Here is a 14,561-nt window from a genome sequence, read left to right as displayed (position 1 = left end):
CCAATCGCGTCTCATTAGCTAGTTAAATGAGATCAAGCAGAACTGTGCAACTCGATTGTTCTGAGTTGTGCACCCCCTAGCTCTAGCTGAGACCAGAGGCTTGGATGACTTGTCTCCTGTGGCACTAACTAGTTTGATGATGATGATGATGATAATAATATCTAAAAAAACATTGATTAGCCCTGTACGCAGGCAAGAAGGCCAGTCCAAAAATCAGCTCACTAGGCCATAGGTGCTTAACTCTGTTGTGCACACACTAATACTACTAATTATAAACCACTAATGCTACTAATTATAAACCACTAATGCTACTAATTATAAACCACTAATGCTACTAATTATAAACCACTAATACTACTAATTATAAACCACTAATACTACTAATTATAAACCACTAATGCTACTAATTATAAACCACTAATGCTACTAATTATAAACCACTAATGCTACTAATTATAAACCACTAATGCTACTAATTATAAACCACTAATGCTACTAATTATAAACCACTAATGCTACTAATTATAAACCACTAATGCTACTAATTATAAACCACTAATGCTACTAATTATAAACCACTAATGCTACTAATTATAAACCACTAATGCTACTAATTATAAACCACTAATGCTACTAATTAAAAACCACTAATGCTACGTCCCAAGTAGCATCCTGTTCTCGTAATCTGTGCTGCCCAATCCAGGTCCTCCTGTTTTTTTTCTTTCTTTCTACTAGTAGTTAATTGCACTCACCTGGTGCCCCAGGTCTGAATTAGTCCCTGGTTTTAGAAAGCGAGGATGAAAACCAGAAGTGTTTCGGCCCTACAGGACCTGGATTGGGCAGCCCTGCTCTACATAGGTGCCCTATGTAGTTCTGACCAGAGCTCTATGGGCCTTGATCAAATGTAGTAGAATTTCTATTAAACACAGTGTGGTTGAATCTGTCGTCCCAGACGGAGAGCTCAACGTGCTGGATGACATCCTCACCGAGGCCCCTGACCAGGATGACGAGCTCTATAACCCTGAGAGTGAACAGCACGTCAACCAGAAAAAAGGTACTTTTTTTTTTAACCACACAGTTCTGAGAATTGGCAGATTTAAAAAGCCTATATTGGTTAGCCCGAGTCTGTTTGTGCCGTCAATGCTAAATCCACTCATAGTAATCATTACGGTTTGTAATGGCGCTGGCAAGAGCGCAAACGGATGGTTGAATAAGGGTGCACACGTAAAATAAAAAAATAAAAACCCTGATGCTTCTTACTACTTTTAGCTTCTATTGAATTCAGTATCGAATCCCAAATAGACCCAAGAGCACTAAACAGACCAGGTTAGATATGGACCTTTTTAATATTTGAAGATGAATGACTTTTCCCGCCCTCCAGGGTCTAAGAGGAAGAACAACCGAGGGGATAACCACGTGCTGAAGCGTCTGCGACCCACGGCTCACGCCACCGCCAGACAGGCTACTAAGAGATCAGCCCCCTCGGCTGGGGCCAGCGGGAAAAAGCCAGTCAACTCCAGGAGGGGACGGCACCCCTCGGAGTACGATACTGATAGTTACTATGAGGACAGGAAGACCCGTCCTATAAGAGATGGTGGGGCGCAGAGAGGGGAGCCTCCCAAAGCAGCCCACCCTGACAAGCCCCTTGGCCGCAGGAAGACCCATCCTATGAGAGATGGTGGGGCGCAGAGAGGGGAGCCTCCCAAAGCGGCCCACCCTGACAAGCCCCTTGGCCGCAGGAGAGAGCCAGACAGACACAGGATCATGCCTGAGCTCACCACTGAGGTAGGAGCTGCTTTACCAAGGATTATGGGGGGGGAGGGGGGGGATTACTTTAGCATAGCTGCAGGGTTGTTCAATTCTGGTCCTGGTGGGCATGAATCGTTTCTACCTGGTAGATATTGGCACTCACCTGCTGTCCACAAGTGAAAACCTTCCAGGGTAGCCATTGAACAGCACATAGTATTTAACTTAATCTAAGCCACACATTGTTTCTGTCCCAAAATCAAGTGGTAAATGGCTTCATTTTCATCTGGTGACCACGGAAGTTTAACGCTATTTGGCCGGGAGCCACATGAGCTTACAATGAAAAGGCAAGATGCATGGCCATCATACTGATACTGTTTAGACCTATCACAGAAAGAATGGAGTCCGCTACATGTCCTTATGTTTTGCTTAAAGTTAATCTGGCATTTTACTGGGGAAAAGTAGGCTGGCTAAACCCGGACAAGTAGGCTGGCTAAACCCGGACAAGTAGGCTGGCTAAACCCGGACAAGTAGGCTGGCTAAACCCGGACAAGTAGGCTGGCTAAACCCGGACAAGTAGGCTGGCTAAACCCGGACAAGTAGGCTGGCTACACCCGGACAAGTAGGCTGGCTACACCCGGACAAGTAGCAGAGAGAAGTAGATCCGCAGAGCGCTGTCGGCTGATAGAATGCCTTCTGGTGAATTCTCAAGTGCAACTGAAGCACAAAAAAATGAGTCTGATGCAGAAATGACAAAAATACGCCTTTTTTTTTGATGTACGTTTACAAAACACAGGAAGATATTTCTTCATTTTTTTTCCCTGCTTGAAAAAAAACGGAATTGTTAACACTACCCCTAGTTGAACTTGGTACCAAAGTAAATGGCTGAATTAATACTTTTACTCCTCTCCGTTTTTATTTTTTAAAATGTATTTAACCTTTATTTAACTAGGCAAGTCAGTTAAGAACAAATTCTTATTTTCAATGACGGCCTAAGAACAGTGGGTTAACTGCCTTGTTCAGGGGCAGAACGACACCCAGCTCGGGGGTTTGAACTTGCAAACTTCTGGTTACTAGTCCAACACTCTAACCACTAGGCTACCCTGCTACCGTTGACCTAGCAACTCCAGACTCGACACAGACGCAGCGTGTAGGACGTTGAGACTGGTGTTTTGCGGATACTATTTAATGAAGCTGCCAGTTGAGGACTTGTGAGGCGTCTGTTTCTCAAACTATACACTCTAATGTACATGTTATTTCGCTAGCTTTAAATTCTGTAATTTTACTCCATCTTGCATTAGTGAACTCTCACTCCACTTGCTACACATTGAGCCGCTTTGATTGGCCAACATAACCAACAGGCTACCAGTCAGCTACCAGTTGTTTTTTTATGGGGTGCTCCTCATAAAAACAAAAGGCTAAATTGAAAAGTTTGTATTTATTAAATTAATCATTTGAAATGGTATGTCCTTGTATGTAACATTGTCACATATTTTAGGCCTATAAGAAAGTTGGACACTACCGGTATCTTCTCACATTTCAAAGTGTTTTAGTCTGTAATTAACATTGTTTTGCGAACAGTAATTTAACAGATTCAACATTTCTACATGCCGTGTTGCGTTATTCAAATGTGTTAACTTTATAACATGAGTGGCGCTAATATGATACAGTCCAGACTCCCAGTGGTTCCTCAGGACAGACTAGAGTCAGTATGAGAGGGGAGATAACAACTCAGCCCAGCCTCCCAGTGGTTCCTCGGGACAGACTCCCAGTGGTTCCCCCGGGACAGACTCCCAGTGGTTCCCCCGGGACAGACTCCCGGTGGTTCCCCCGGGACAGACTCCCGGTGGTTCCCCCGGGACAGACTCCCGGTGGATCCCCCGGGACAGACTCCCGGTGGTTCCCCCGGGACAGACTCCCGGTGGTTCCCCCGGGACAGACTCCCGGTGGTTCCCCCGGGACAGACTCCCGGTGGTTCCCCCGGGACAGACTCCCGGTGGTTTCCCCGGGACAGACTCCCGGTGGTTCCCCCGGGGACAGACTCCCGGTGGTTCCCCCGGGGACAGACTCCCGGTGGTTTCCCCGGGGACAGACTCCCGGTGGTTTCCCCGGGGACAGACTCCCGGTGGTTCCCCCGGGGACAGACTCCCGGTGGTTCCCCCGGGGACAGACTCCCGGTGGTTCCCCCGGGGACAGACTCCCGGTGGTTCCCCCGGGGACAGACTCCCGGTGGTTCCCCCGGGGACAGACTCCCGGTGGTTCCCCCGGGGACAGACTCCCGGTGGTTCCCCCGGGGACAGACTCCCGGTGGTTCCCCCGGGGACAGACTCCCGGTGGTTCCCCCGGGGACAGACTCCCGGTGGTTCCCCCGGGGACAGACTCCCGGTGGTTCCCCCGGGGACAGACTCCCGGTGGTTCCCCCGGGGACAGACTCCCGGTGGTTCCCCCGGGGACAGACTCCCGGTGGTTCCCCCGGGGACAGACTCCCGGTGGTTCCCCCGGGGACAGACTCCCGGTGGTTCCCCCGGGGACAGACTCCCGGTGGTTCCCCCGGGGACAGACTCCCGGTGGTTCCCCCGGGGACAGACTCCCGGTGGTTCCCCCGGGGACAGACTCCCGGTGGTTCCCCCGGGGACAGACTCCCGGTGGTTCCCCCGGGGACAGACTCCCGGTGGTTCCCCGGGGACAGACTCCCGGTGGTTCCCCCGGGGACAGACTCCCGGTGGTTCCCCCGGGGACAGACTCCCGGTGGTTCCCCCGGGGACAGACTCCCGGTGGTTCCCCCGGGGACAGACTCCCGGTGGTTCCCCCGGGGACAGACTCCCGGTGGTTCCCCCGGGGACAGACTCCCGGTGGTTCCCCCGGGGACAGACTCCCGGTGGTTCCCCCGGGACAGACTCCCGGTGGTTCCCCCGGGACAGACTCCCGGTGGTTCCCCCGGGGACAGACTCCCGGTGGTTCCCCCGGGGACAGACTCCCGGTGGTTCCCCCGGGGACAGACTCCCGGTGGTTCCCCCGGGGACAGACTCCCGGTGGTTCCCCCGGGGACAGACTCCCGGTGGTTCCCCCGGGGACAGACTCCCGGTGGTTCCCCCGGGGACAGACTCCCGGTGGTTCCCCCGGGGACAGACTCCCGGTGGTTCCCCCGGGGACAGACTCCCGGTGGTTCCCCCGGGGACAGACTCCCGGTGGTTCCCCCGGGGACAGACTCCCGGTGGTTCCCCCGGGGACAGACTCCCGGTGGTTCCCCCGGGGACAGACTCCCGGTGGTTCCCCCGGGGACAGACTCCCGGTGGTTCCCCCGGGGACAGACTCCCGGTGGTTCCCCCGGGGACAGACTCCCGGTGGTTCCCCCGGGGACAGACTCCCGGTGGTTCCCCCGGGGACAGACTCCCGGTGGTTCCCCCGGGACAGACTCCCGGTGGTTCCCCCGGGACAGACTCCCGGTGGTTTCCCCCGGGACAGACTCCCGGTGGTTTCCCCGGGGACAGACTCCCGGTGGTTTCCCCGGGGACAGACTCCCGGTGGTTCCCCCGGGACAGACTCCCGGTGGTTCCCCCGGGACAGACTAGAGTCGGTATGAGAGAGGAGTCGACGTGAGACACATTTTGACATAAGTACAAAAAGTAAAAGTTGAGTACCGAACCGTTTTTTATGGTCTAGTAAAGAAAAGCTTTGGTATACCATGCAACACTAGTCCATATGCTCTGTAGAGACTGAGGGTCAGGTTACTGATGTCCCTCTGTTCTGTAGAGACTGAGGGTCAGGTTACTGATGTCCCTCTGTTCTGTAGAGACTGAGGGTTAGGTTACTGATGTCCCTCTGTTCTGTAGAGACTGAGGGTCAGGTTACTGATGTCCCTCTGTTCTGTAGAGACTGAGGGTTAGGTTACTGATGTCCCTCTGTGTTCTGTAGAGACTGAGGGTTAGGTTACTGATGTCCCTCTGTGTTCTGTAGAGACTGAGGGTTAGGTTACTGATATCCTTCCTCTGTAGAGACTGAGGGTTAGGTTACTGATGTCCATCTGTTCTGTAGAGACTGAGGGTCAGGTTACTAATGTCCATCTGTTCTGTAGAGACTGATGGTTAGATTACTGATGTCCATCTGTTCTGTAGAGACTGAGGGTTAGGTTACTGATATCCTTCCTCTGTGTTCTGTAGAGACTGAGGGTTAGGTTACTGATATCCTTCCTCTGTGTTCTGTAGAGACTGAGGGTTAGGTTACTGATGTCCCTCTGTGTTCTGTAGAGACTGAGGGTTAGGTTACTGATGTCCATCTGTTCTGTTGTCTAGAAGCTGAGTCCTCCCAGCGAGGAGGGCAGGGTCAGCCCCTCTAAGGAAGCAGCAGAAGAAGAGGGGGCATCAGACCAGGAGACGGGCAGCACGGCCGAGTCCTCCGAGGGACACCGATCCAACATGGAGGAGGAGGGAGAGGAAGATGAAGAGGAGGGCGAGGAGGAAGAGTATGAGGTGCAGGAAGTGGATCAGAGAGCCAAGAATGCTCCAAATGATTACGACATTCGCAGTGAAGTCAGCGACTCCCGGTCTGAGTCTGTGTCCTTCTCTGAGGGCGAGTCTGTTCTCTCCGGCTCTGCCTCTGAGGCTTCAGGTAAAACACACCTGCTCAACATTCCCGTGGGCTATGTCCCAATTTATGTCCCTCTTCCCAAGTGTGCACTTGTTCACTTCCCTTCATGGATTAAGAAGGAAATGACTGGAATAAGAAAATGGTGGGAACTCCCCTCTAGTCTATTTGCTTACACCAATTCAATGGTTGATACATTTGTGGGAAGTAGTGAACAAGTGTACAATTCAGGAAGTAGAGATTATTGGGACACTCTCTTTATGAAATTCTGAAATTACACCTTTTATACTTCTGATGTAAAAAATGACCCAATGCGCACTGACTGTTTATACCAGAACTCCCCAAAAACATATTTAGTATGGTGAACCTGTTAACGGAAAAGCCCCGGTCAGCAGTTAGATGTGAGTTGTCCACTCCGGTAACCTACACCGCTCTGCCTGTTTAAAAAACCTCTTACATTTCCAGCAAATTACACTGGTTGTCCCTCAATGAATAACGCCTATCATTTCCCATGCAGATGTAACCTACCGATATTAGAACAGGGAATAGGGTAGGTCTACCTCTCGTTAGCCTCGGCAGCTCCGTCTCCCGCACTGGTAGGACAGTTATCTGACTTATAGGTCCGTGTCAGACTCAGTTACATGCAGACAAGTTTGATAAGGCCGAGGGAGACTCCGTTACACGCAGACAAGTTTGATAAGGCCGAGGGAGACTCTGTTACACGCAGACAAGTTTGATAAGGCTGAGGGAGACTCAGTTACACGAAGACAAGTTTGATAAGGCTGAGGGAGACTCCGTTACACGCAGACAAGTTTGATAAGGCCGAGGGAGACTCTGTTACACGCAGACAAGTTTGATAAGGCTGAGGGAGACTCAGTTACACGAAGACAAGTTTGATAAGGCTGAGGGAGACTCCGTTACACGCAGACAAGTTTGATAAGGCCGAGGGAGACTCCGTTACACGCAGACAAGTTTGATAAGGCCGAGGGAGACTCTGTTACACGCAGACAAGTTTGATAAGGCTGAGGGAGACTCTGTTACACGAAGACTAGTTTGATAAGGCTGAGGGAGACTCTGTTACACGAAGACTAGTTTGATAAGGCTGAGGGAGACTCTGTTACACGCAGACAAGTTTGATAAGGCTGAGGGAGACTCAGTTACACGAAGACTAGTTTGATAAGGCTGAGGGGGACTCTGTTACACGAAGACTAGTTTGATAAGGCTGAGGGAGACTCTGTTACACGAAGACTAGTTTGATAAGGCTGAGGGAGACTCTGTTACACGCAGACAAGTTTGATAAGGCTGAGGGAGACTCTGTTACACGCAGACAAGTTTGATAAGGCTGAGGGAGACTCAGTTACATGCAGACAAGTTTGATAAGGCTGAGGGAGACTCAGTTACACGAAGACAAGTTTGATAAGGCTGAGGGAGACTCCGTTACACGCAGACAAGTTTGATAAGGCCGAGGGAGACTCCGTTACACGCAGACAAGTTTGATAAGGCTGAGGGAGACTCAGTTACACGAAGACAAGTTTGATAAGGCTGAGGGAGACTCAGTTACACGAAGACAAGTTTGATAAGGCTGAGGGAGACTCAGTTACACGAAGACAAGTTTGATAAGGCTGAGGGAGACTCTGTTACACGAAGACTAGTTTGATAAGGCTGAGGGAGACTCCGTTACACGCAGACAAGTTTGATAAGGCTGAGGGAGACTCAGTTACACGAAGACAAGTTTGATAAGGCTGAGGGAGACTCAGTTACACGAAGACAAGTTTGATAAGGCTGAGGGAGACTCAGTTACACGAAGACAAGTTTGATAAGGCTGAGGGAGACTCTGTTACACGCAGACAAGTTTGATAAGGCTGAGGGAGACTCCGTTACACGCAGACAAGTTTGATAAGGCTGAGGGAGACTCCGTTACACGCAGACTAGTTTGATAAGGCTGAGGGAGACTCTGTTACACGAAGACTAGTTTGATAAGGCTGAGGGAGACTCTGTTACACGAAGACAAGTTTGATAAGGCTGAGGGAGACTCTGTTACACGAAGACTAGTTTGATAAGGCTGAGGGAGACTCCGTTACACGCAGACAAGTTTGATAAGGCTGAGGGAGACTCAGTTACACGAAGACAAGTTTGATAAGGCTGAGGGAGACTCAGTTACACGAAGACAAGTTTGATAAGGCTGAGGGAGACTCCGTTACACGCAGACTAGTTTGATAAGGCTGAGGGAGACTCCGTTACACGCAGACTAGTTTGATAAGGCTGAGGGAGACTCTGTTACACGCAGACAAGTTTGATAAGGCTGAGGGAGACTCCGTTACACGCAGACTAGTTTGATAAGGCTGAGGGAGACTCTGTTACACGAAGACTAGTTTGATAAGGCTGAGGGAGACTCCGTTACACGAAGACTAGTTTGATAAGGCTGAGGGAGACTCTGTTACACGCAGACAAGTTTGATAAGGCCGAGGGAGACTCCGTTACACGCAGACAAGTTTGATAAGGCCGAGGGAGACTCTGTTACACGCAGACAAGTTTGATAAGGCTGAGGGAGACTCTGTTACACAAAGACTAGTTTGATAAGGCTGAGGGAGACTCTGTTACACGAAGACTAGTTTGATAAGGCTGAGGGAGACTCCGTTACACGAAGACTAGTTTGATAAGGCTGAGGGAGACTCTGTTACACGAAGACTAGTTTGATAAGGCTGAGGGAGACTCTGTTACACGAAGACTAGTTTGATAAGGCTGAGGGAGACTCTGTTACACGAAGACTAGTTTGATAAGGCTGAGGGAGACTCTGTTACACGAAGACTAGTTTGATAAGGCTGAGGGAGACTCTGTTACACGAAGACTAGTTTGATAAGGCTGAGGGAGACTCTGTTACACGAAGACTAGTTTGATAAGGCTGAGGGAGACTCTGTTACACGAAGACTAGTTTGATAAGGCTGAGGGAGACTCTGTTACACGCAGACAAGTTTGATAAGGCTGAGGGAGACTCAGTTACACGAAGACTAGTTTGATAAGGCTGAGGGGGACTCTGTTACACGAAGACTAGTTTGATAAGGCTGAGGGAGACTCTGTTACACGAAGACTAGTTTGATAAGGCTGAGGGAGACTCTGTTACACGCAGACAAGTTTGATAAGGCTGAGGGAGACTCTGTTACACGCAGACAAGTTTGATAAGGCTGAGGGAGACTCAGTTACATGCAGACAAGTTTGATAAGGCTGAGGGAGACTCAGTTACACGAAGACAAGTTTGATAAGGCTGAGGGAGACTCCGTTACACGCAGACAAGTTTGATAAGGCCGAGGGAGACTCCGTTACACGCAGACAAGTTTGATAAGGCTGAGGGAGACTCAGTTACACGAAGACAAGTTTGATAAGGCTGAGGGAGACTCAGTTACACGAAGACAAGTTTGATAAGGCTGAGGGAGACTCTGTTACACGCAGACAAGTTTGATAAGGCTGAGGGAGACTCCGTTACACGCAGACAAGTTTGATAAGGCTGAGGGAGACTCCGTTACACGCAGACTAGTTTGATAAGGCTGAGGGAGACTCTGTTACACGAAGACTAGTTTGATAAGGCTGAGGGAGACTCTGTTACACGAAGACAAGTTTGATAAGGCTGAGGGAGACTCTGTTACACGAAGACTAGTTTGATAAGGCTGAGGGAGACTCCGTTACACGCAGACAAGTTTGATAAGGCTGAGGGAGACTCAGTTACACGAAGACAAGTTTGATAAGGCTGAGGGAGACTCAGTTACACGAAGACAAGTTTGATAAGGCTGAGGGAGACTCCGTTACACGCAGACTAGTTTGATAAGGCTGAGGGAGACTCTGTTACACGCAGACAAGTTTGATAAGGCTGAGGGAGACTCCGTTACACGCAGACAAGTTTGATAAGGCTGAGGGAGACTCCGTTACACGCAGACTAGTTTGATAAGGCTGAGGGAGACTCTGTTACACGAAGACTAGTTTGATAAGGCTGAGGGAGACTCCGTTACACGAAGACTAGTTTGATAAGGCTGAGGGAGACTCTGTTACACGAAGACTAGTTTGATAAGGCTGAGGGAGACTCTGTTACACAAAGACTAGTTTGATAAGGCTGAGGGAGACTCCGTTACACGAAGACAAGTTTGATAAGGCTGAGGGAGACTCTGTTACACGCAGACAAGTTTGATAAGGCTGAGGGAGACTCTGTTACACGAAGACTAGTTTGATAAGGCTGAGGGAGACTCAGTTACACGAAGACTAGTTTGATAAGGCTGAGGGAGACTCTGTTACATGCAGACAAGTTTGATAAGGCTGAGGGAGACTCTGTTACACGAAGACAAGTTTGATAAGGCTGAGGGAGACTCTGTTACATGCAGACAAGTTTGATAAGGCCGAGGGAGAATCCGTTACACAAAGACTAGTTTGATAAGGCTGAGGGAGACTCCGTTACACGCAGACAAGTTTGATAAGGCTGAAGGAGACTCATCAATTCAGTCACAACAGATGAGAGGAATAAGGCTGAAGATCATTAGTCAACTGGCGATTCATAACATTGGAATCGGTTTTATTAGCGATGCACCCTTTTGGATCGGTCTGGGCTCCCGCGGACTGATGCACTAGCGCCTTAAAACATTTGAATCGGGGACCGATGCTTATCTGTTAGTTGTTATATCCTTAAAGCACACTGTCCATTTTGTGTCTTTTCATTGCTGAAGAATCAATGTATCGATCTTTCTCTTGTTCTGAGTGTTGTTTTTGTTGCAGCCATGCCATGTGCTATGAATAAGTTATTTGCACGTATTTGAAAACTGCGTGGTGTTCTCCAGGTTCTGAGAAAACGCACGAGAAACTGTCATCGTCTGTCCGCGCTGTCCGCAAGAACCAGAACAGCAAGCTGAAGTACGTCATACGAGACGCCCGCTTCTTCATGATCAAGAGCAACAACCATGAGAACGTGTCCCTGGCCAAGGCTAAGGTATCTTAAAGGGATGTTGGGAAATTCTAGCACACATATACCAGTGTTCTACTTCCCCAGAGTCAGATACCATTTTCATGTCTCTGTGTGCAGTATAAAAGAAGTTACCGTATCTATAGACTTCGTCGTTGCGCTAGCGCTAGTTAGCACTGGCTCGTGAAACTACTACGGACTTTGTATGTCTGTGCGTGCACTATAGAATGCTATAAGTAGAACAGGGGCCTTGTATGCCAGGATTTCACAGTATCCATTTAACTCAGAAGCTATGTACCAAATGGCACCCTACTCCCTACGTAGTGCACTGCTTGTGACCGACGGTATTGCCATGGTTAAAAGTAGTGCATCATATAGTGAATACGGTGGTGTCGGGTGGCTTCGGGGAGGTCGGGCGGCTTCGGGGAGGTCGGGCGGCTTCGGGGAGGTCGGGCGGCTTCGGGGAGGTCGGGCGGCTTCGGGGAGGTCGGGCGGCTTCGGGGAGGTCGGGCGGCTTCGGGGAGGTCGGGCGGCTTCGGGGAGGTCGGGCGGCTTCGGGGAGGTCGGGCGGCTTCGGGGAGGTCGGGTGGCGTCGGGTGGCTTCGGGGAGGTCGGGTGGCTTCGGGTGGCTTCGGGGACGTAACCATAGTCTCTTAGGTAGACTGTACAAAACACTGTCAAATGCCTTTTGAACTGCAGAAAATGTACCGAATAAAAGTTGGTATGAAAATGTTTCACCATGTTGAATACAAGCAAAACGGTTGGATGTTGACTTTGTTATTTCCAGGGTGTGTGGTCCACTTTGCCTGTTAATGAGAAGAAGCTGAACGCTGCCTTCCGCTCCGATCGCAGTGTCATCCTGGTCTTCTCAGTCAAGGAGAGTGGCAAGTTCCAAGGTGAAGTTCATATGGTTAATATGTATGTACACGTTTCATTCATCCAGCTCCAGCAGAAGTGTTGAGGCTCCCCCAGGACTGGAGTTGGCTTTCCCCATGTACAGTGCCTTGCGAAAGTATTCGGCCCCCTTGAACTTTGCGACCTTTTGCCACATTTCAGGCTTCAAACATAAAGATATAAAACTGTATTTTTTTGTGAAGAATCAACAACAAGTGGGACACAATCATGAAGTGGAACGACATTTATTGGATATTTCAAACTTTTTTAACAAATCCAAAACTGAAAAATTGGGCGTGCAAAATTATTCAGCCCCCTTAAGTTAATACTTTGTAGCGCCACCTTTTGCTGCGATTACAGCTGTAAGTCGCTTGGGGTATGTCTCTATCAGTTTTGCACATCGAGAGACTGAAATTTTTTCCCATTCCTCCTTGCAAAACAGCTCGAGCTCAGTGAGGTTGGATGGAGAGCATTTGTGAACAGCAGTTTTCAGTTCTTTCCACAGATTCTCGATTGGATTCAGGTCTGGACTTTGACTTGGCCATTCTAACACATGGATATGTTTATTTTTGAACCATTCCATTGTAGATTTTGCTTTATGTTTTGGATCATTGTCTTGTTGGAAGACAAATCTCCGTCCCAGTCTCAGGTCTTTTGCAGACTCCATCAGGTTTTCTTCCAGAATGGTCCTGTATTTGGCTCCATCCATCTTCCCATCAATTTTAACCATCTTCCCTGTCCCTGCTGAAGAAAAGCAGGCCCAAACCATGATGCTGCCACCACCATGTTTGACAGTGGGGATGGTGTGTTCAGCTGTGTTGCTTTTACGCCAAACATAACGTTTTGCATTGTTGCCAAAAAGTTCAATTTTGGTTTCATCTGACCAGAGCACCTTCTTCCACATGTTTGGTGTGTCTCCCAGGTGGCTTGTGGCAAACTTTAAACAACACTTTTTATGGATATCTTTAAGAAATGGCTTTCTTCTTGCCACTCTTCCATAAAGGCCAGATTTGTGCAATATACGACTGATTGTTGTCCTATGGACAGAGTCTCCCACCTCAGCTGTAGATCTCTGCAGTTCATCCAGAGTGATCATGGGCGTAGTGTACTGAATATGGTCTGTCCTCCTGTGCGTAGTGTACTGAATATGGTCTGTCCTCCTGTGTGTAGTGTACTGAATATGGTCTGTCCTCCTGTGCGTAGTGTACTGAATATGGTCTGTCCTCCTGTGCGTAGTGTACTGAATATGGTCTGTCCTCCTGTGTGTAGTGTACTGAATATGGTCTGTCCTCCTGTGCGTAGTGTACTGAATATGGTCTGTCCTCCTGTGTGTAGTGTACTGAATATGGTCTGTCCTCCTGTGCGTAGTGTACTGAATATGGTCTGTCCTCCTGTGCGTAGTGTACTGAATATGGTCTGTCCTCCTGTGTGTAGTGTACTGAATATGGTCTGTCCTCCTGTGTGTAGTGTACTGAATATGGTCTGTCCTCCTGTGCGTAGTGTACTGAATATGGTCTGTCCTCCTGTGTGTAGTGTACTGAATATGGTCTGTCCTCCTGTGCGTAGTGTACTGAATGTGTCCTCCTGTGTGTAGTGTACTGAATATGATCTGTCCTCCTGTGTGTAGTGTACTGAATATGGTCTGTCCTCCTGTGCGTGCAGGTTTTGCCAGGCTGTCCTCGGAGTCTCATCATGGAGGGTCTCCCATCCACTGGGTCCTGCCTGCTGGGATGAACGCCAAGATGCTGGGTGGGGTGTTCAAGATTGACTGGATCTGCCGGTAAGGCCTAAACCATGCCTTTTTATAATGTGGTAGCTAGAATTCAAATGTAACTTCAGACAAAATTAATTACGGGACGATTTCCCTAGTCCTAGACTGAAAGAACTCTATGGATAATCTCCATATAATTTTACCTTTATTTAACTAGGCAAGTCAGTTAAGAACAAATTCTTATTTACAATGACGGCCTGGGAACAGTGGGTTAACTGCCTGTTCAGGAGCAGAATGACAGATTTGTACCTTGTCAGCTCGGGGGTTTGAACTTGCAACCTTCCGGTTACTAGTCCAACGCTCTAACCACTAGGCTACCCTGCCGCCCCTAAAGAGCTTTTAACCGCCCCTTGGTGTTTTGTCGTCCCAGACCTGTTTTTAAAACTTCTGCTCTAAACCATTTTGTTTTCAGACGGGAGTTGCCGTTCACTAAAACGGCTCACCTCTCCAACTCGTGGAACGAACACAAGCCTGTAAAGATCGGCCGAGATGGACAGGTAAACATTATTGATTAATCATTTCTATCCATGAGTCAGTCGGGCCCAGTCGCAGTGCCGGACCGCGCATTGGACCCCTGGGCATGGGTTGAAAAACCCCGCCCTGTGACCTTCCAGTCTATTTGTCCCC

The 14,561-nt window shown here is 49.2% G+C and overlaps 1 protein-coding gene across 4 annotated transcripts in view; it reads left to right on the top strand.

Annotated features, from left to right (window-relative positions):
• LOC110536768 (YTH domain-containing protein 1) overlaps nucleotides 1–14,561 on the top strand; it is a 41,839-nt gene that overhangs the window by 4,335 nt on the left and 22,943 nt on the right. For 2 of the 4 annotated variants that reach the window (XM_036936753.1, XM_036936751.1), the window contains exons 2-8: nucleotides 953–1,054; nucleotides 1,382–1,785; nucleotides 6,039–6,354; nucleotides 11,148–11,296; nucleotides 12,057–12,165; nucleotides 13,826–13,943; nucleotides 14,347–14,431. In XM_036936753.1, coding sequence (XP_036792648.1) covers nucleotides 953–1,054; nucleotides 1,382–1,785; nucleotides 6,039–6,354; nucleotides 11,148–11,296; nucleotides 12,057–12,165; nucleotides 13,826–13,943; nucleotides 14,347–14,431 — 1,283 coding nt within the window. The remainder of the gene's footprint in view (nucleotides 1–952; nucleotides 1,055–1,381; nucleotides 1,786–6,038; nucleotides 6,355–11,147; nucleotides 11,297–12,056; nucleotides 12,166–13,825; nucleotides 13,944–14,346; nucleotides 14,432–14,561) is intronic. The other 2 variants (XM_036936752.1, XM_036936754.1) reach the window with 2 other exon arrangements.

The sequence above is a fragment of the Oncorhynchus mykiss genome, chromosome 12, assembly GCF_013265735.2.
Source record: "Oncorhynchus mykiss isolate Arlee chromosome 12, USDA_OmykA_1.1, whole genome shotgun sequence".
In the NCBI taxonomy this organism is placed as follows: domain Eukaryota; kingdom Metazoa; phylum Chordata; class Actinopteri; order Salmoniformes; family Salmonidae; genus Oncorhynchus; species Oncorhynchus mykiss.
Note: the sequence above shows the minus strand (reverse complement) of the source record. Positions and strands in the feature narration are given on the sequence as shown.